At 42.3% G+C, this 21682-nt stretch overlaps 1 protein-coding gene across 1 annotated transcript in view; it reads left to right on the top strand.

Moving 5' to 3' along the window:
* Nucleotides 1–21682, top strand: part of DENND4C (DENN domain containing 4C) — an 86313-nt gene that overhangs the window by 35978 nt on the left and 28653 nt on the right. The window contains exons 6-17 of the mRNA XM_081176050.1: nt 106–347; nt 2113–2179; nt 3375–3433; nt 4725–4869; nt 7057–7232; nt 13244–13344; nt 15508–15726; nt 17183–17328; nt 18392–18427; nt 18843–18973; nt 19831–19963; nt 20278–20484. Coding sequence (XP_081032176.1) covers nt 106–347; nt 2113–2179; nt 3375–3433; nt 4725–4869; nt 7057–7232; nt 13244–13344; nt 15508–15726; nt 17183–17328; nt 18392–18427; nt 18843–18973; nt 19831–19963; nt 20278–20484 — 1662 coding nt within the window. The remainder of the gene's footprint in view (nt 1–105; nt 348–2112; nt 2180–3374; nt 3434–4724; nt 4870–7056; nt 7233–13243; nt 13345–15507; nt 15727–17182; nt 17329–18391; nt 18428–18842; nt 18974–19830; nt 19964–20277; nt 20485–21682) is intronic.

Raw genomic sequence — 21682 nt, 5'->3', positions numbered from 1 at the left:
AGGTATACTGGACCGAAGCCGTTTAGGGCTTTAAAGGTCAGCACCAACACTTTGAATTGTGCTCGGAAACAAACTATTTACGTGGCTCTCCCTCCCCTCCTATAGGTGTACGGTGCTGCTATCCAGTTTTATGAGCCTTACTCGCGAGAGCTGCTGTCGGAAAAGCAGCACATGCAGCTGGGACTCCTGACAGCGGTCGAGAGAAAAGTGGTTACCTCAAAATCCATAAATTCCAACAAGTGCATCTGCCTTCTGTCACACTGGCCTTTCTTTGAAGCCTTCCGAAAATTCCTCATGTTCATTTATAAGCTTTCCGTGTCTGGTCCGCATCCTCTTCCCATTGAAAAGTAAGTAGGAAGTTTTCCAAGTCTGCTCCTTGTTTTCATGGCTTTTGCAAAAATGAGGGACGGTTACGCGAAGGTGCTCATTCTGGTATTCTTATTGCTAAGCTGTGGCGCATGCTGTGAATTACTGCTGTGGTTTTCCACTGCCAAGCCATTGCACACTGAAAAGGCATCTGGGTTTTATTTTGACTCTTGTGCTGCATGTGAGTAGAAGTTTCTGTAAGATAGGGATGGCACAAAATAGGAGCTGGTTATAGGGACACGGGGGCCGCTGTGGTCTAAACCACTGAACCTCTTGGACTTGGTTCGAATCCCCTCGACGGGGTGAGCTCCCATTGCTCTGTCCCAGCTCCTGCCAACCTAGCAGTTCGAAAGCACATCAAAGTGCAAGTAGATAAATAGGTACCACTCCGGCGGGAAGGTAAATGGTGTTTCCGTGCGCTGCTCTGGTTCGCCAGAAGCAGCTTAGTCATGCTGGCCACATGACCCGGAAGCTGTACGCCGGCTCCCTCGGCCAATAAAGCGAGATGAGCACCGCAACCCCAGAGTTGGCCACGACTGGACCTAATGGTCAGGGGTCCCTTTACCTTTACCTTTTATACTCTCACATGCTTGAAGATCTCAAAGTGAAAGCAGCAGAGTTGGAGGTGCACACCGACCCCTCTCGCTCTCCAGGCTTCAGCGGAAGCCTGCATTCACTCCATAGGACGTACACACATTTCCCCTTCATTTTTGGAGGGGAAAAAGTGCATCCTATAGAGCGAAAAATACGGTACATAACATCAAGTCACACAGTGATTAGCAATCTGTTTGGGTCATGCAGCTGTGAGTATATGGAGTCAATTTTGGGATTTTTTTTAATTTGAAGGACAGCATAGGAAGGAAGCAGCAACCTTTTAAGTACCATAATTACATCAAAATGACCAGGATTATTGCATCAAAATATATTTTTAAAAACTGAGATCTAAACATTAGTGATTTCTATTAAACCGAGTTCAGATGTGCCTTTTTAAAATTAAAAAATACAGATAGTTGCAAAAGCGTTGCCAAATCCACCTTTCCTTTTCTATCTGTATACTTTCCTGAATGTACCTGTTTTCTGCTTATTTCCCTGCATGTGGTCATTTTTATCTGCACTGTCTTCTGAGATGGTTTGTTGATTCCTTTCTTGTTGTCATCTTTGAGTGTCATCTTTCAGAACTTGGAAGATCCTAGCAAGTAGTCTTGCCACACTTGACTTTCACTTGCATATCCCAGTGACGTGCTCAACAATTTGGAAAAAAAATAAAAAATTGTCCAGTAGCACCTTATAGACCTACTGGACAATTTTTTTACTTTTTATTTCAACTGGATCAGACCAACACGGCTACCTACCTGAATACTGAACAATTATTAGTGGTCTCATTCTTTTCACTAAGCACACAACCAAAGGAAAGCAAGGTCTCTTCATCTAGCAAGACCCTTTCTGGATTTCTTGATCTTTCCTAAGTATTTATGCAAGTGCTTAACTCTTTAAGTGCTGACGCTTAGCAGCTTAAATAAGCCTCTGAACTGGAAAGGTGAATTTAGCTTTAGTGGTTTGAAATAAGTGCTCCTCTTTGCATCATTTAAAAACAGTGTGGAATTTCACTTGTGCTACGAACGTGGCTACTAAATTCATTTGGCATGTTTACTTTCGATTTTAAAAAATCCTTTTTAAAATAGTGAGTGTGCTTTAAATTCAGACTTTATGGTTTGAGATGACAAATATCTATAATTGTCTTTACAGGCACATATCCCACTTTATGCACAACATACCTTTCCCTTCTCCCCAAAGACCAAGAATTCTTGTGCAGGTAAGTAAGTTAAATACTTTGAGCGCCCTAGGAATGCTGCTTACTGTTGCAGTGCTAGCGGGACTTCCATGTTGAATTGCTTTGTTTTATGTAGAATCATAGAGTTGGAAGGGACTGTCAGGTATGGGGATTGAACCAGGGCCGGATTGAGGTTTGATGAGGCCCTCAGCTCCTGAAGGTAATGGGGCCCTTTATATGTCCAGCTGTCCTTTGTCAACAACAAATTGTCGCTGTTTTTTGTGTTGAAAATATGCTATATGGTAATATATGGACCTCTAAAGCCATTTGCACATAACAAAATATGTACTTTATCAAAGTAATTGTTGAACTGAAATACAATTAAGAAGAAGTATATTAAAAGTGAAATACAATTAAGAAGTATACAGTGGTACCTCGGGTTACATACGCTTCAGGTTACATACGCTTCAGGTTACAGACTCCACTAACCCAGAAATAGTGCTTCAGCTTAAGAACTTTGCTTCAGGATGAGAACAGAAATCTTGCTCCGGCAGCATGGCTGCAGCAGGAGGCCCCATTAGCTAAAGTGGTGTTTCAGGTTAAGAACAGTTTCAGGTTAAGAACGGACCTCCGGAACGAATTAAGTACTTAAGCCGAGGTACCACTGTATCAATAGTGAAAAAATTATTAAGCGCTAACTATATGGAGATTTTATTTTATTTGTTTTTTATCTTATAGTTTGGAAATGTACATCCAGGTTTTTTTCCTTTAAGTTTTTTGGGGCCCCCAAAAGAGTGGAGCCCTAAGTTACAGCTTATTTAGCTTATATGTAAATCTGGCACTGGATCGAACATTCGACCTTGGCACTATCAGCACCTCACTGTAACCAACTGAGCTATCCACGAAAGTGAATTTCAATAAGCAGCCTGAGGTGTAAATGATATAGCGAAAAGGGGATAGTATATAATAGACTTAATCCGTTAGCACAAGCCTTTTCCATTTGTACAACGTAACTTTCCCATTTTCTTCTTGCCATTCTTGCTCTGCACCCTCCCCAACCGGCTCTGGAGGGTTGGGGGAACCCCAAAAACGATTTAGAGGGCACACAGAGAGAGGAAAGGGAGGAGATTTTCTGTCTTCCTGATCCTACAATACCGTGTGACGCACATGGTTGATTAGAACGCTTACATGAGTTTTCTGTCAGCTCACTAATATTTGTGCATTTGTCATTTTGCAGCTCTCTGCTCATGATACGTTAATACTGTCGCAACCGGTTGCTACGCCCTTGCCACTCAGGTAATGATAGTTGATAACTCTGAAAAGCGAACAAGTGTTTGAAGATACTGTGTGTTTGTGTGTGTGTGTGTGTGTGTGTGTGTGTGTGTGTGTGTATGCGTATTTATCTATTTATTAACTTTCTATATGTGCATCATGGGACACGGGTGGCGCTGTGGGTTAAACCACAGAGCCTAGGACTTGCCGATCAGAAGGTTGGAGGTTTGAATCCCCGCGACGGGGTGAGCTCCCGTTGCTCAGTCCCTGCTCCTGCCAACCTAGCAGTTCAAAAGCACGTCAAAGTGCAAGTAGATAAATAGGTACCGCTCCGGCGGGAAGGTAAACAGCGTTTCCGTGCGCTGCTGTGGTTCGCCAGAAGCGGGTTAGTCATGCTGGCCACATGACCCAGAAGCTGTACGCTGGTTCCCTCGGCCAATAAAGCGAGATGTGCGCCTTGCTGTGCTTCGCTCCTGCCTTCCTCATGGTAAACAACAGTAGCCCACACTACGGTGGTATCTCGGTTTTGAATGTCTCCGTTGATGAACATTTCGGTTTTCAAATGCCGTAAACCCGGAAGTAAATGCTTCGGTTTTCAAACACGCCTGGGAAGTCGAACATGCCACACAGCTTCCATTGAGTGCAAGATCCTGAGGCCTAGCTGTCAGCTATTGAGTTTTCTGTTTTTGAACGTTTCAGAACTCAAATGGTCTTCCGGAACAAATTACATTCGAAAACCTAGGTACCACTGTACTGGGAAATTATTTCCCCCTTTACCAGTGGACAGCCTCTTACTAGGGTTAATATATTGCCCCAAACCAGTTTGAAGTCCATATCGTGATAGCAGTTTTGTAATTTTTGACCTGGCAATATATCGCAAATTGTGATGTGTGTGTTTGTGTTATGCAAAAATCATGTGGGGAAAACTGTGAAGCCAGCCAATGCCCTTACATAGCTTCCTCCTTATTTCAGATATTGTGGTATAGCGGTGTACCACAATGTTTAGCTGGCAATATGTCAGAAAGTTGAAAACCAGATATTGCCTGGCCCCCACTATACAATCCTGTTGTGCTTTTGATGAAAGCTTCCACTGCCCGGTGTAGCAGGATGATTTGGCGTGGGGATGGGCGAAATTGGTCTATCTGGCAGTACATCCTTGCCTCGCATAGGGTATAACTTGAGCTGCCACAGCACAACCAGAGACTTGCCCTGGGAACGGATAGAACTGACTTGCATTGCTGTCCGGCATGATGCATTCTGTTGGTAGCTGTTAAAATGACAAATAACAAATGTTGCTCTTCTGATCGCATTCTAGTGGAGCAAACTTCAGCACTCTGCTAATGAATCTTGGACCAGAAAACTGTGCCACTTTACTCCTCTTTGTGCTGCTGGAGGGTAAGATCCTGCTGCACTCTCTCAGACCAGCTGTGCTGACTGGAGTAGCGGAAGCAGTGGCAGCTGTAAGTATGCCATGTTCTCCTTTAAAGCTGAAATAACAGTATTTCTGCAGACTTTGGAGCAGCCCTTTAATTTCAGTAGGCGGCCTATTCTATTGCTGGCCTCACGTTTTCATGTTTCATTTTGCTGACTTGTACAAGGTTTTAAAAATTAGCCAGCTTTGTGAATTAATCTCTCTCTCTCTCCCTCTCTCCCCCTCTAACCCTCCTTCCTTCCTTTCTTTCTCTTTCTTTCTTTCTTTCTTTCTTTCTTTCTTTCTTTCTTTCTTTCTTTCTTTCTTTCTACTGTTTTCAGAACTAATGTAGCACTGTCCATCTAATACAGGGGTCAGCAAACTTTTCCAGCAGGGGGCCCAGTTCACTGTCCCTCAGACTTTGTGGGGGGCCAGAGTATATTTTTTTTGGGGGGAGAACGGATTCCTATGCCCCACAAATAACCCAGAGATGCATTTTAAATAAAAGCACACATTCTACTCATGTAAAAACACGCTGATTCCCGGACCATTTGCGGGCCAGATTTAGAAGGTGATTGGGCCGGATCCGGCCCCTGGGGCTTAGTTTGCCTACCCATGACTTCTGGGGAAAATATGCAAAGTCCTAGACAGTAGTAATTTTTCCTACTTGGATGGGGACAGCTCAGGCACAGTTGGAGAAGTAGATTGTTCAGCTTCAGTTACCTAGAGGGGAAGAATTTTATACTAGAGTAGTCTTAAGTGATTTTACAGCTTTTTGCTGCTAAGGAATGTTAAAGCATCTGAACAATTGCAGATTGTGCTTTTTTTATATTTGCAAAATTGGGAGAGCTCAGGTCGTCCTGAATCCATAATTCGGAACCTTGCAAGCTGTTTGCTCATTTTTTAAAATGTTGGTGGCAATTGTTTTGAAACAAGTCTTTAGACTGGTAGAATACCACAGATGTATCCAACTGGTGCCTTTTCCATGAGCACATCAGCTTTTGATTAAATGGAGCTGTCTGGTGACAGAAGGGAGGCAGTTTGTGCCTATCCCCCCACAACTGGTCTGGAGGGTCTGTGGGAGATGGGAAGGGAATGGGCAAAAATGGCCTCTCTTCCTCTTCTGTTGATGTGTGCCTCAACTGAAATAAGAGCAGAAGGAACACCAGTTGGATTACACCCTTGGAAATGTTGTTTTCAAGAGCAATTAAAAATAAATTAAATAAAATATGACATATTTTTTAACATGCATAGTGTCTAGTGATCTTGAAGGATAACACCCATGTATCATTTTTTCGGGTCTTGGTTGTTAGTTTCACCGACGTAGGTAACAGAAATGAAGAATGCAGCTGAACTCTTAGGGCTCCAAATTCTTCTTTATCCCAGTGTGCTTTTGAAAGGGGAAGATATAACGTCCTCTTTCAAGGCATATGATAGTCACTGTTTAGAAACAATTTCAAAGGCAGTTTTCATATTATCTCTCCGTTTATAGTCTAAGCAAAGTTAATGACACATAGCCCCTTATCTTTTTTTAAAAATAATGCTTAAAAATGCATTATCTACTTTTAAGAAACTGTGTGTTGCAAAAAAGAAGAGATAGCCATGTCTGATTTTCTCTTCATTTTCCCTCCCTCTACCTTTGCATTTCTGTAGCTCTAATATTTCTTTTATTTGTCCTGTAAATTGTGCATCTTGGCCAAACCATCTTATTTCTTACTTTCTTCAGCTCAAAGTGAATGGTGAATTACTTCTAAAATGCTATTCCTATCCATGAAGAAATCACAGGATTTTGAAAGGGGAAAATGCTTCTGTTATTTGAGCGATATGATGATGATTTTTTTGAGCTATATTATTATTATTATTATTATTATTATTATTATTATTATTATTGTCATCATCATCATCATCATCACAATAATTATTCTGCCACATACATGCCAAAATGGCTTCTTGACTGTTTTTGTGCATTTGTTGATACTTGATGTTTGTTAACTGTTTTGTCTATACACCCAAACCTGCCTTGAAGCTAAATTTTCTGTTTATTGGACTTGCAGGAGCGCTGGCAATTATTAAAACAACAAATTTGGATCTCTTATATACAGTTTTGAGTTTCCTATTCTATAATGTTGCTGCTGCAGTTCTTGCTGTGATGGTCCGTGTTACGAGAATGACTTGACGCTACATCACTTTTTATTTATGTTTTAATACATGGGTTTCATTTTCGTTTTTCCTTCAGATGATTTTCCCATTTCAGTGGCAGTGTCCCTACATCCCCCTCTGTCCTTTGTCTCTGGCAACGGTGCTCAGTGCTCCCGTCCCATTCATAGTTGGAGTTGACTCCCGATACTTTGATCTGTATGACCCTCCACAAGATGTGGTTTGCATTGACTTAGATACAAACATGGTGTACATGTAAGTGGTTGTTTTTCCCCCAGTTTTTGTTTATATCCTCTGTTTTTTGTGTATGTATGTCTCTCTGTGTTTTAAGGCATTAATGTGAATTTGAATGTATTTATTTTATCCATTCAATCCAGTGAATTGGCCTTAAAATAGATCCAAAGTCTGTTAGATTCCTGTAAGTCATTCGAGTTGAATACTAGGCCATTCTGTTTGCTTTTTGGTTTCCATCTGCTCCCTGCTGCCCCAGCTGTAGCTCTAGATGCCTTTTCCTGAGTTTTGGGAGTAGTTTGGTGAATGGTGTTGAGGGAGTGAGCTGCGCTTCATTTTTAAGGAGTTTTTGAAGGGAGCCTCAGAGGCCCATCTGTGTGTGGCTTCATGCAAACTGCTCTTGATCCCGGACTTACCGTATTTTTCGCTCTATAAGACGCACCCAACCATAAGACACACGTAGTTTTAAGAGGAGGAAAACAAGGGGGAAAATTCTGAATCAAATGTTGTTGAAGAGGCTTTGCACGGCTACCCCTGAAGCCAGAACAGCAAGAGGGGTTGCTGCGCAGCAATCCCTCTTGCTGTTCTGGCTTCAGCGATAGCTGCGCAGCTTGCATTCACTCCATAAGACACACAGACATTTCTCTTTACTTTTTAGGAGGGGAAAAGTGTGTCTTATAGAGCGAAAAATACGGTAAAACAGAAAAAAACTCAGATACAGTAGAAAGCATGTCAAAGATTAGTAACCAATGGAAAACCGAGTCTTGGCTTCCAAAAGGCAAATATTTGTTAGCGGACGGCATCGGAAGGTGGTGGGTTCTCCTTCCTTGGAAGTTTTTAAGCAGAGGTTGGGTGGCCATCTGTCACAGATGCTTTAGCTGAGATTCCTACATTGCAGGGGGTTGAAAAAGATGACCTTTGGGGTCCCTTCCATCTCTACAATTCTGTGATCTCGTGGTCCAAATTTCCTGGCCTCTGCTTCTGGCTACACAGTTGTTGCTTGACCAGCAACGACATGGTGGAGCTTTGAAGGCGCAGATGTCATCGCCTGTACCACGAGCTGTTATTGACCTTCCGAGAAATGGGGAACTTGAGCCCGCCAAGGCGCAGCCAGCAGAGCCAATGGTCAGAGCCAATGGGAGTAGAGTCCATTCAAATACCGTATTTTTTGCTCCATGAACGACCATAACCATAAGACGCACCTAGTTTTTAGAGGAGGAAAGGAGGAAAGCCCCGTTTTTGGGGAGATCAGCTCACAGTTGTGCAGCTTCTTTTGCAAAGGGGAAAAGCCCCTCTTTTGAGGATCAGCTCAGAGTTGTCGAGCTTACTTTGCAAAGGGGAAAAAATCCTGTTTTTATGGGGTTCAACTCACAGTTCTGCAGCTTCTTTAGGAAAGGAAAGGGAGCCGTTTCTACAATTTCCAGACAGATAATCTAAACAGCCAGTCCCATATCGTTGGGGAAACAAACAGCCTCCATCTGCAGAACATTCAACAATGGAGGCCTGGGCAAGGGGCCGGAAAGGGAGCCAGCGATCGACTACACATTCGCTCCATAAGACGCACAGACATTTCCCCTTCCTTTTTAGGAGGAAAAAAATGCGTCTTATGGAGCGAAAAATACAGTAACTGTTCGCTCTAATGTAGTTCTAACAGCACTCGGGAGGGTAGCGTATGAGTCCTCACAATTTCTTCTCTGGGTTGGTTTTTTGGGGGGTAGCGGAAGGGAGACCACTGGGGCAGCCACCGGATGGTCTTTGGATTGGAGTGAGTTGCAAGGGGATGGGGGGAGTTCTGAGCAAACTGGGGGGATGGGGTTTGGCGAAACAGAGTGGGGGCTTTAGCATGTAGGCTGGGATGGGGCTGAAGGAGCAGTGCAGGGATGGGTGTTTGGGCCAGATGTAAAGGGAGGGGGCTTGGTAACGGATTGGGGTAGGCAGGGTTGCAGAGTAATGGGAGCAAGAGTGCAGCCTCTAGTTGCATGTATTTGCCTGTGACTGCGCTTGACCTGGTGCAAGACCTGTGTTCAAAATGATAAAGCCACATTACAGTTAGTGCTACTTTTAGTACAAATCAATGGGCTGCTTTAGATCTGACACCGAACCATGGCTTGACGTGATGAGACTGATCTAGAGCAGTCTTACCCTTGGCCTGATCCAACAGGGATCTTCTTATACAGCTTGCCTGGTAGTCCCAAAACAACACCTTGTTTTTTTCAGGACAGGAAGTCATCAGAAGCAGAAGACCTAAACTGCTTCTCAAACACAGTGACAAATCTGTTAGTCCACAATTTTATACTGGGGAACCTGTGAATGACTCTCATATCTGGAGTTCTGTTAAAATATAGTATAGGACACATGCTCAGAAATGGCCTCATGGGGAAGTCCAGCGGGCCAAGATTGGTTCATGGGCTGGAATTTCCACACACTTGACCTAGAGAGACAAAATCCCCCCCCCCCCAGAAGCTGAAGGTCTCTTGCCTTGCGTCAGGGAACAGTGCAGTCCTACAAAAGATCAAAGGCAGTTCTGAACACAAAGTGCAAATGAGCTGCAACATAATTTAAAATTAACACCACCAACACCGGGAAGAAAGTCCTTATGCGATTGTAGGGAGCCGGTGTGGTGTAGTTGTTAAGAGCAATAGACTCGTAATCTGGTGAACCAGGTTCGCTTCCCCGCTTCTCCACATGCAGCTGCTGGGTGACCTTGGGCTAGTCACACTTCTCTGAAGTCTCTCAGCCCCACTCACCTCACAGGGTGTTTGTTGTGGGGGAGGAAGGGAAAGAAGAATGTTAGCCACTTTGAGGCTCCTTCGGGTAGTGAGTGATAAAGCGGGATATCAAATATAAACTCTTCTACTACTACTACTACTACTAAAACAGGGGTCGGCAAACTACAGTCCATGGGCCGGATATGGCCCGAGGGGGTTGTTAAACTGGCCCCCAGCCCTTGCTGCCCGCTCGGTCAGTCCCTGCGTGAAGCTAAACTGGCGCGCTGCGCCGGTTGCTCTGCGCGGGGACTGACTTCTGGGACGCAGCCCTGGCTTCCTATTGGCTGCAGGAAGCTCTTGCAGCCAATAGGAAGCTGCAGATGCCGCCTCCTCCCCCGCCATGGCTCTGAAAGCCAGCGGGGAAAGAGTGACTGGCGTGTGCGCATGCACATGGAGGTGCGCGCTCCTGTGCACGGCTGATCCGGCCCACTAGTGGAAAAGTTTGCCGACTTCGGTACTGAAATAAAGTGCAGAAGCAGAAATGGCCACTGGGGTCAGTTATTGTTGGGCTTGAGACTGGAAAATAAAACAGATAGTAGCAAGTGATGCAATATGATATTCATTAGAATGAAATCCTCTTTTTAAAAAGGGGAACTTCCTGTGACAGTTGTCTTCCCGACAAATATATATCCTGGGTTAGAAAGAAACAAATCATTAGGGTGTTGCGATAGCCAGGTGTAAATTCTTGTGAGCATTACAACTTCCCACATGGACTTGGGTCTTGCTTTGAAAGCTTTTATTTTTGGGTGTCTATCAGTGAATTTTCACGTTTTTTAAAAAAATATTTTTATTGGTTTTATAAAATAAATCACACAATTAACAATTTTTTAAAATATTAAAGATAAAACAAGATTCTTCCGAATCTTAGGACTTCCCTCCTCCACTCCGTGGGTCCTTTAAATATCTTAATCAACTGCATATTATAGTTCATCCGAATTAGAGTCCTCCAAAATATCCCAAGTCTTTGTAACATTTCAAGGGTTATTCAAAACCTGCCAAAGAGTTCAAGTGTTTTTTTTAAATACAACCTTTTTGTTCCATTCTCTATTGAAGTTTTGATCCTCCTGATTTCTCCAGTCAGTCTAGCCATCTCTGCGTGTCACATGTTATGTTGGTCACAGGTCATTTGCTAGAAAACCTTTTCCCCACAGTTTGCAATAAATGTTAAGTTTGACACTTGCCCGTGAAACATTAGCTCTTTCTAGAAAAATATATATCCATGTCTTTAGAGAAAACACTTATCCAAATTACAGATAAATTGCTGAGATTGCAAAACTGTTATTTGCACCTTTTAAAACACAGTTAAAACTACTTGTGGCACACTTCTTGATCATTTTTGCAGCGAGGATCAAATCGCCTAATATTAATTGGAGCTAGATGACATTAACTAAAACACAAAGTATTATGTAAAGAAGCATACAGATCTTACATTGGTCACCGCAAAATTACCCAGGAACAGTTGCCGAGATGACCTTGCGTTGAGGAAAAGGAAGAATAGCACTTCTCAGAAAAGCAAAGCGCTGTCACAGATAAGACACTTGTCACAGATAAGCAGGTCTTGTGTGTGACTCTGGTGCTACCAACTATACCATAGTGATGGAGGCATTACTGAGTGCCAGAAAAATGTTGAATAGCTTTCATTCATCAGACCGTCCTCTTCATTGTCTGACTTCAGTTGCTTTCAGAGTCTATTAACAGAAGTGACAATGAGAAGCTGTTCGTGTGCAGATATTGGGCGGGTCGTTAAGTCATTTCCCCCCTCATATTAGTTTTTGTTGCTGCTGAAGACTGCCTGCTGTTTAATTGCAGGGTTCCCCTAAATGCATATCTGTGTCCGGGAGAAGCAAGTATTCTTCTAACAGCCCTGATATCATTCTTGTAGTGTTTTCTCTCCATCTCACCCATTTTAAGAACTGAATCCAGCTGTGAATAATCTAGCCTCTATATCTGAATACATCTCTACATTTAACTGTTGGCCTTAGCAATGGTAACACATGACATTAAGTATTAATCCACAAATCCCGTATCCCCTTTTTTAAAATGTCACGCACTGTGGTTTTCTTTTGTTTTCTGAGGTGCAGTTTTATTTCTCCTAAACGCTCCAAAACCTCCTCTCAAGCACCAGAAGGAATATAAAAAGCTGAGTTTATTTTTGCCAGTCAGCTACTCGCTGATGCCCAAGCCCAGTCTTGGTCACAATCCCAAAAAGGATTATGTGCATATGTTAATGAGCTGCACACAGCCAGAATTATATTTCTGCATTTTTTATGTAGCTTCCCTTGCAGAAGACACAGGCCTCATTTTAAGCAGCAGAGAAACTGTGAAGCTCTATACTGCAGCTGTGCGTGTTTCACAAACACTAATTATTTAGATCCTGCCCTTGATCTTGCGTATAAAGGAGCGGTTCCGACATTTTCATGCATAGCGTAGGCTTTGTGTGAAATGATGGCATGCTGATGGACACAACAGATTCCAGCAATTATTTCACCTTCCTTCCAGATGCAAATAGACTCCAACTCCCATCAGTCCTACCAGAATGGCCAGTGGTATGGGATGTTGGGAGTTGTGGTCCAGCAGTGTCTGGCAGACCAAAAGTTCCCCACTCCTGGATCAAATTATTTATTTTTGATTGACAGTCTGTTCCCAGTCTGCAAAAAAACATGCTTGCTTCTTTCTGACACTGGCCTTCATCTCAGAGAAATAACAGCATAGTGATTCATCGTGGTTTTGAATATTTTCAGTTCTTGCAATTATAGTAGTTTAAAGGCATATCTGAAAAATGAAAACACTTGAATCTGTTGCCATGCATGAAAATGCTCAAGACTCATTAAAATTAAAAATCCAATGAAGGTACAAAATTGTATGCCTGCCAAATTTAATTGTACCTGAGCAATTCCCTCCTTCCCCGACTGGAGGGGGAAATCAGTTAAAATGTGGAAAACCGTTTTTAAAAATGCAGACGCTGAAATAGGATAGGGAACTCCGTGTTGGAATACTGCCTAAATCAAACTTAAATAAAATTCGTGCGTTCTGGGATTAGATCCAAATTCAGTTAAGAGAGCTCTATCGCTTTTTCACGAAACCCAATAGCTGCTACCAGATGTTTCACTTCAAAAAAACAAAAAGTGCTTTGGGGTGTGGGAGCGTTATAATTTCCTTTCTTCTTGGGCATTAAGAAATGCTAGACTAAAGCAATACATTTTCCACCTTTAAACATATGTCCATTTTGATTTGTGTGTGTATGTGTGTGTTTTCTCAATCGTGTAGATCAGATGATAAGAAGAGCATGAACTGGAAGCAGCTTCCTAAGAAGCCATGCAAAAGCCTGCTCAGCACCTTAAAGAAATTGCATCCACAACTGGCATTAGGTAAACCATGGTGTAGAAGGAGAATAAAGTTGATTTAAGCAAAAGAAGATAATTATAATGGTGGTGTTATAAGGGGGAAAAACTGCTCCTTTTCCCTTATGGGATACCCAAGAGGGCCAAGGGGTCTGAAAACTCATCCTCCCCACCACCACTTTCTGGACACAGCCCAGGAGGAAGGAGAGGAACCACTGTATAACGGTGCCCCCAGCCCCTCTAGACGGTCCAGAAGGATGTTATGGTTGGAGGTGTCAAAGGCCGCTGAGAGTTCCAGCTCTCACCTTTGTCCCTAGCCCACCGGAGATCATCGCCCAGTGCGACCAAGGCAGTTTCAGTCCCATGATGAGGCCTGAATCCCAACTGGAAGGGATCCAAATGGTCCGCATCCTCCAGACGTGCCTGGAGTTGTTCAGCAACCACCCACTCAATCATTTATCCGTTTTAGACCTCTACATAGTAGCAATTGCCCCAACATTGTCCTGTTCGCCTCTGTATAGTTCCATCCTTAATTTCATACATTGTGGCAGATTGCAATGTTTAGCTGGTGATATTGTGAGGTTGAGCTAGTTATCGCAGTGTTGAAAACCAGATATCGCTTAGCCCTTACACTAATTCGTGATATATTGTCAGCTCAAATACGATGAAACAATTATCACAATGTGAACTTCAAACCGATTTTGGACGATATATCAATATAGTGATACCTCAGTTTTCGAACGTCTCCATTGACGAACATTTCGAATACACCTCGGAAGTCGAACATGTCACGCGGTTCTGCTGAGTGCAAGGTCCTGAGGCCTAGCTGTCGGCTATTGAGTTTTCGGGTTTTGAACATTTCAGAACTCAGAACGGTCTTCCGGAACGGATTACATTAAAAAAACTGAGGTTCTATTGTTTATCGCCCAGCCCTACCAGAGACTAGCTTCCCTTTATTTGTGAGCCAGGAAGTGTGGTTTAGTTGGAAGTTGATGCTTATTCCTAGGAGGAAACAAACCATGGGCTCTGGTTTGTGTGGAAGTGAAACCAGTCTGGTTTGTTTTCTCCCTGGTGCCAACAGCAGGAACAAAGCAGGACGATATGAGTAGCATGCAAAAACATGCTGGTAATGATATTATTTTTTAAAACTATGCTTTGATGTGAAGTGTGAACTCGGCTGGTAATATAGAAGGGGTTAAATTATAGAAGGGGTTAAATTCCTACTGGGATGCGGGTGGCGCTGTGGGTTAAACCACAGATCCTAGGACTTGCCGATCAGAAGGTCGGCGGTTCGAATCCCCGCGACGGGGTGAGCTCCCGTTGCTCGGTCCCTGCTCCTGCCAACCTAGCAGTTCAACAGCATGTCAAAGTGCAAGTAGATAAATAGGTACCACTCCAGTGGGAAGGTAAACGGAGTTCTGGTTCGCCAGAAGCGGCTTAGTCCTGCTGGCCACATGACCCGGAAGCTGTACGCCGGCTCCCTCAGCCAATAAAGCGAGATGAGCGCCGCAACCCCAGAGTCGGTCACGACTGGACCTAATGGTCAGGGGTCCCTTTACCTTTTACCTAAATTACTACTGCACATGTACTTACCCTGTAGAATCAGTAGGGGAACTTCTTATCTTCCTCTTTTTGTCCTCTTCTTGGTTCTTATCAAGAGCTGTTGTTTCTATTTGCGGTAAAACTGCTTGCTTCCACACACATGGAAAAAAGCCATGGTGCATTTCAGCTAAAACTCTTCTTTGCACACATCACATTTTCCCGTGACGGGTAGAAAGTGCCAGGGTGGTGATTGCAAAGGAGATTTCCTTTGCTGTGTGTTTAGGAAAGACAAACACATTTTGCTGTTTACTGAAGGCTATATTTTTAATGCACAGTGCCAAGCATAATGCTAGTTTCAGTAACCTCACTGACTTAGCATACACTTTTATTTCAGCTTTCACAGATCTGCTGATAAAGGGGTATGACATAATAGCTTGAAGCTAAGATGTTACTGCAAATGGTAGAGTTGAAAGTCAAAGCCCATAGAGGTTTTAGGTTCCAAACGCTGTAAATTGCACTCATTCTTAATTCGCCTCTGTGTAAGCATTCCTTGATGGTTAGCCTTTTTAATATTTAAATAAACCACACCCGTGGAGCTGGAAAAAAACCCCTTTAATTCAGCTTTCCTCCTTCCAACCTCTACCCCAGTTCACAGAAAGACACAAGAAGGCTCTGCGGTCGAGATGACCCCTATAGAGGCAGATTTCTCGTGGCACAAAAAGAACACGCAATTCGAAACGGAGATTCAGGAAGCCTTTCTACGCTTCATGGCATCTATTTTAAAAGGGTACAGGACGTTTCTTAAACCGATCACCCAGGCACCTTCAAATAAAGCTACTGCTACAGATTCCTTGTTTGACAATCAAGGTGAGTTTTGAGAAGAACCTGGACACTGGTTGAAATGAAATGCCAGCAGTAGTAGCAGGGCCATTCTCAGCTTGTGTCTCGCAGACGTCCTCTGTATATCCACAGGGCTGCACTTTGCATGTTATTGGACTTCAGAGTTGGAGAGCAGTAGAGTTCCAGAGTCTGCTGGAATCTTCTTGCACAAGCCCTGTTGAAATTAATGGGAAAACCTATTTATGTTTGTTGGTTTCTCAAATGCACCAAGCCTAGAATATATAAATATCATCTGTTACGGTTACATGAGCCCTCAAGTTTTGAATCTTAAGGGTTCCCACCTTGCCCCCTCCCCACTTCCCAGAGCTTATTGTCCTCAGTTTATTTTGTCAGAATTGCAATTTTTTAGAAAATACTCATTTTCAACAGAAAACTGACAGCACAAAAATGCTGTTGTCGTAGAAGCTTCTCAAAGGAAATGGGCAGGTTAATTTTGGATAAGATTACTAGGCAATTCATCTTTCTCCTTCTGGTTTTGGTTCTGTTTTCCCCTCTCCCCTCCCACCAAGAAGACAGGATTTGTAAGCAGAGAGACAAAGGGAAGGCTTTCCCCATTTGCCTCCCTCCTTGCAGAGTAATATATTGAGGTCAATTTGGAAGAGTCAAAATGTCCTCAGGATTGCGCTCCTGTACTATTTCAGACACGTGGTTCATATACTTATGTATGTGTTTGCCTTGTACATTTATGAACATTTATTTTATATTGGGACCTTAGAATTCTTACAACACAGGCTTGGTGCCTGTGTTCAGGATATCTCATAAAGACTCTCTTATTTTCCTAGGAATGTTAAGATCTCCAAGCGTGCTTAACTCTTTTTGTTCATGTGTGTTTTGTTTTCTGTGCTGTAGTTGGTCTTGCTTTGTTTAACTTCTGGGGTTCTTGTGGGTTGCTTTTTTATAGTTTTTAACTTTTGACCGTTAACCACCTGGAGGACATTATTAACTGGGTGGCATATAATGATATAAAGAAATATGAGCGGAAAACACTTAGAATATACAGTGGTTTCTCGCAAGACGAAAAGAATCCGTTCTGTGATTCTCTTCGTCTAGCGGTTTTTTCGTCTTGCGAAGCAAGCCCATTGAAGGATTAGCGGATTAGCGCTATTAGCAGCTTTTAGCCGCTGATCGGATCAGCTGATAAGCGGCTTAGCGGCTTAGAAAAAGGGGGGGAGGGAAAAAACCAGCAGGAACTCGCAAGACATTGTCGTCTTGCGAAGCAAGCCCATAGGAAATTCGTTTTGCGAAGCACCTCCAAAACGGGAAACTCTTTCGTCTAGCGAGTTTTCCGTCTTGCGAGGCATTCGTCTTGCAGGGCACCACTGTAATGGGGAAATGGCAAGTTGCTAAAGTAAGAAGCTCAGTATGCAAATAAAGTTAATTGTGAACCTTTTATCTCTAGCAAATTATCTTGTTTCTTAACTAGGGTTTTTAAAAAGTAGGGATCGTGCCTACACAAAATTCTACACGGTTTTAACAAAGACGCAGATATTTAGCAGCTTCATTGTAGAATGCAGTTTTGTGAGTGACAAAGATACTGGACTGGCATTCTTTGACGACTGCGTAGAAAAGGTAAAAACTTCTTTCTCTTTTTTGTCTAACTAAATGTGATAGTGTTAAGCATTTGATTCTCTTTGCTAAATGCTCCTGAGCAGGGGTCAGCAAACTTTTTCAGCAGGGGGCCGGTCCACTGTCCCTCAGACCTTGTGGGGTTACAGGGAACCAGGCAGAGGGCCTTCTCGGTAGTGGCACCCGCCCTGTGGAACGCCCTCCCTACAGATGTCAAAGAGAACAACAACTACCAGACTTTTAGAATACACCTGAAGGCAGCCCTGTTTAGGGAAGCTTTTAATGTTTGATGTATTACGGTATTTTAATATTTTGTTGGAAACCGCCCAGAGTGGCTGGGGAAGCCCAGCCAGATCGGTGGGGTATAAATAATAAATTATTATTATTATTATTAGGGGCCGGACTATATTTTGAAAAAATAATAATGAACAAATTCCTATGCCCCACAAATAACCCAGAGATGCATTTTAAATCAAAGGACACATTCTACTCATGTAAAAACACGCTGATTCCTGGACCGTCCGCAGGCTGGATTTAGAAGGCGATTGGGCCAGATCCGGCCCCCAGGCCTTAGTTTGCCTACCCATGCTCTTGAGTCTCTCCTTTGATGTGTCAGGAATGGAATTTCACCTCCTGAAACAGCTTGAGTTGAGTTGCTTATTGTAGTTTTATACAGGGAATGTGTGTGGCTAAATAGCAGTGCAGTATCTACATATATCAGCCTTAATGGAGAAGCCCATGTGGTAGAATGGACTTGGCAATAATTGTAGTCATGTGGATATAGAGCTCTTGGAGCTTGTTTTGAATGGCACTTCTCTAGCTCAAACTCTCTTTTATAATGGGCCTGTGTGATTTGTCTCTCACTCAGTTTTGTAGTCCAGGCTAGAAGATCCCATCGGTACATGACTCTCCCGTACACTGAAAAGTATGCCTACTTCTCCTTTGGGAACTTTCTGTGTTTAATATCCAATAGCAGCTTTTCTTAGGCAGAGTATGGGGGAAAAATACTATACTAAGTTTTGGAGTTTTTAATATATGCTTTTCCAATTTTTATCACCTTTTCTAGCTTTTTCCAGAGAAAGGATCAGAAAAAGGAGAAAAGGTATTTATTTACTTCCTATAGGAACATTTTAAGAGTTTTCTTGTATTTCGCATGTCTGGACAATATCGTGGGAAGGGGAATCGTGGTTGTTTAATTATATGCCTTAGAATTTTTGATAGGCCAGCACAGAGCATATGATAGCTGCAAGATGTGTGTCTTGTAAACTGGCCATGCATTGATTTTTTTCATTGGACATTTTTGTAACTTGCCCTGGGGCCATTTGGTGAGGGCCAGGCAATAAGCACAAATAATAAATAAATAAATAAATAAATAAATAAATAAATAAATAAATAAATAAATAGACTTGGCATTTGTCTATACATTTTTTCATAGTACTGCTACCTGTACTTAGAGATGCAAGGCAAGGCATTAAACTTGCATCATCACGTGCAGTTTCAATACAATGTATTTGCAGGTTGATACGGATTCCACAGAGGATACCCGATTGATTGAACTGGATGAGTCACAGAAGAGTGAACACACGGTCTTTATCATGCCACCTGAGCCTCCCCCTGATGACGGACAGGATAGGCTACCTAAATACAGGTAAGGCAGCCTGGATACATTTTTGTCTTCATCCTATTTATAAAGATTTTTCTGGCACACTTCAACCTTTTATATTAGCCTTCCTGCTTTAAAAATTACATTGCTACCTTGGTCTTGGTCTGTTCTGAATTCTGATAATGTTGCATCAATGGTCGTTGGTGTTTCTTGCTTTTTTTCTACCCAGTTTCATTAACAATGTGCTACGGCATGGATATTCCCAATGTCTGGAAGTTATTTTGTCTTGTGAAAGGAAGGTATCTTGGTAGTACAGTATTGCATAGCCTAGCATTCTAAATATAAGCTTAAAATTGTCTTGTATTATTAATAATAATGATGATAAATTATTATTTGTACCCCACCCATCTGGCTGGGTTTCCCCAGCCACTCTGGGCGGCTTCCAACAAAGATTAAAAATACATCAAAATGTCACACATTAAAAACTTCCCTGAACAGGGCTGCCTTCAGATGTCTTCTAAATGTCAGGTAGTTGTTTATCTCTTTGACATCTGATGGGAGGGTGTTCCACAAGGCAGGTGCCACCATCGAGAAGGCCCTTTGCCTGGTTCCCTGTCACTTCACTTCTTGCGGTGAGGGAACCACCAGAAGGCCCTAGGTGCTGGACCTCAGTGTCCATACTGGACGATGGGGATGGAGATGCTTCAGGTTAAGAACGGTTTTGGGTTAAGAACGGATCTCCAGAACGAATTAAGTTCATAACCCAAGGTACCACTGTATGGCTAAAATCCACCATGCGCAATTCTTGGTTGGAAGTTGTCGAAGTGATGTCTTATGCTAAGTATATTGTGCTTCAACCAACAAAGAGCCTTGCTCACACCTTTTGAACTTGTCTCTTTCAGCTATAAAACCTTCCCCAGGCTAGACTTGAAGCATTTTGACAGGCCACAAGAGCTCAAGCTTTCCTTCAGCAGGCACTCAACCGGAGGAAACATTTCCAATAGTCCAGCACTTATGGCAAAGAGGACAAAGCAGGTCAGGTTTTTATTTAAAAGCAATGTAGTAGATTATATAAGAGGAAGCATATATTTTATGTAAGCAACTGAGAGGTGTTTTTTAAAAAATAATTGATATATAAGTCTTGTGAAATAAAATAAATATGTAATTCTGAGAATAGCTGAATGTTCAGCTCTGAATATTTGAAGCAGAGCTAAAACCCTGGGAAAAGCCATACTTTCAGAACTGCTTTCTGTCTTTCACACTACATGTTGTTAAAGGATTGTGAGATGTGACGTTCTGACTGATCACTGTGATTTTTTCCCCTTTTGTTTTGCTTTGCTTTTCTGTAGGAGATAAAAGCAGCTCATAAGCTTGCCAAGAAATACTACGCAAATGCTTCCCAGTGGGCCAAGTGTCTCTTCAGCCATTGCTACAGCTTATGGTTCATTTGTCTCCCAGCTTATGTTAGGGTTTCCCACCCCAAAGTCAGAGCCCTGCAGCAGGCATATGACGTTCTTATTAAAATGAGGAAAACTGATGTGGAACCACTAGATGAAGTAAGTTAAACAAAAACATATACCACATAAAGAGATCCAAATGCATTTTTAATCTTTGCTTGATATTTGTATTGTAAAACTGTTTTGTTTTTGGTTTTTTACCAGAAATTTCAAGCTTCCTTAGTTTTGGATTAAATGAACTTCAGATATTTCCTTTTTTTCCCTCTGAATACAGAAATCAGATGTGGTCTAGAAATCCAGAAATCCATTTAGTGACTTGAAATCTTGCTATCTTACTCTGCCAGTGTAACTGCTCAGAGGAAGAAAATGTGGTGAATTCTGTCAGTTATTAGCAGCACTTCAGATCTTTTTAATCACAGCAATGGCCTTAACATCCATCATTCTTGGGTGGTGCTGTTTCTGAGTTAGACTTGGAAGAACAGAACTGTGATGTGTTCCCTGTATACAACCCCTTCCTCTCTAAATGTGGGAAAGTAGTTTCGGCAAACTCTAGTTGTCTTCCCTCTGAGAATAACATTTGCCTCGCTCCACAGTCAAGCACACATACTCAGGAATATGTCTTTCTTTCACCGGACCCTCCTGTAATTTTGTAAAAAGTCCAATTGCTCAAAACTTTCTTCTTACGATTCACCTATAAAAATATAAATTAATGGTTAGATGAGAAAGTGAAGTTCCCCCGGGGAGAAAAGCATGAAAAAAGATGGCAGTGGGGCAGAAAAGGGAAATTATTTTGGACAGGTCAGCTTAAACCATCTGCAAACTTTAAAAGCTTATTCTGAAACTATTTGTCTCCTCTTCCACTTGAACTGTAATGGGGAATGTAATAATGTTGGCTCTAACATATCGTCACACTCGATTCCTTTAGTGAGTTCAGGGAAGTTTTTAATATGTGACATTTTAATGTATTTTTAATCTTTGTTGGAAGCCGCCCAGAGTGGCTGGGGAAACCCAGCCAGATGGGCGGGGTACAAATAAATTATTATTATTGTTGTTGTTGTTGTTGTTGTTGTTGTTGTTGTTGTTGTTGTTGTTGTTATTATTATTATTATTTAGTGAGTTTCCTCCTCTAAACCTTGCCTCAACCAAATTTAGATAGGGAAAAATAAAGAACGTATTTCCATGCAGATGCAGGTGACACCCTTAGGTGTCAAGTTTGGAATTAATGAGAAAAGTATAATATTGACTTAGCGCCACCAGAATAATCTTCCAAAACTTGGCATAAGTAACTGAAAATCCA

This window comes from Podarcis bocagei (genome assembly GCF_964188305.1).
Source record: "Podarcis bocagei genome assembly, chromosome: 17".
In the NCBI taxonomy this organism is placed as follows: domain Eukaryota; kingdom Metazoa; phylum Chordata; class Lepidosauria; order Squamata; family Lacertidae; genus Podarcis; species Podarcis bocagei.
This window is presented reverse-complemented; position numbering and strand designations above follow the sequence as displayed.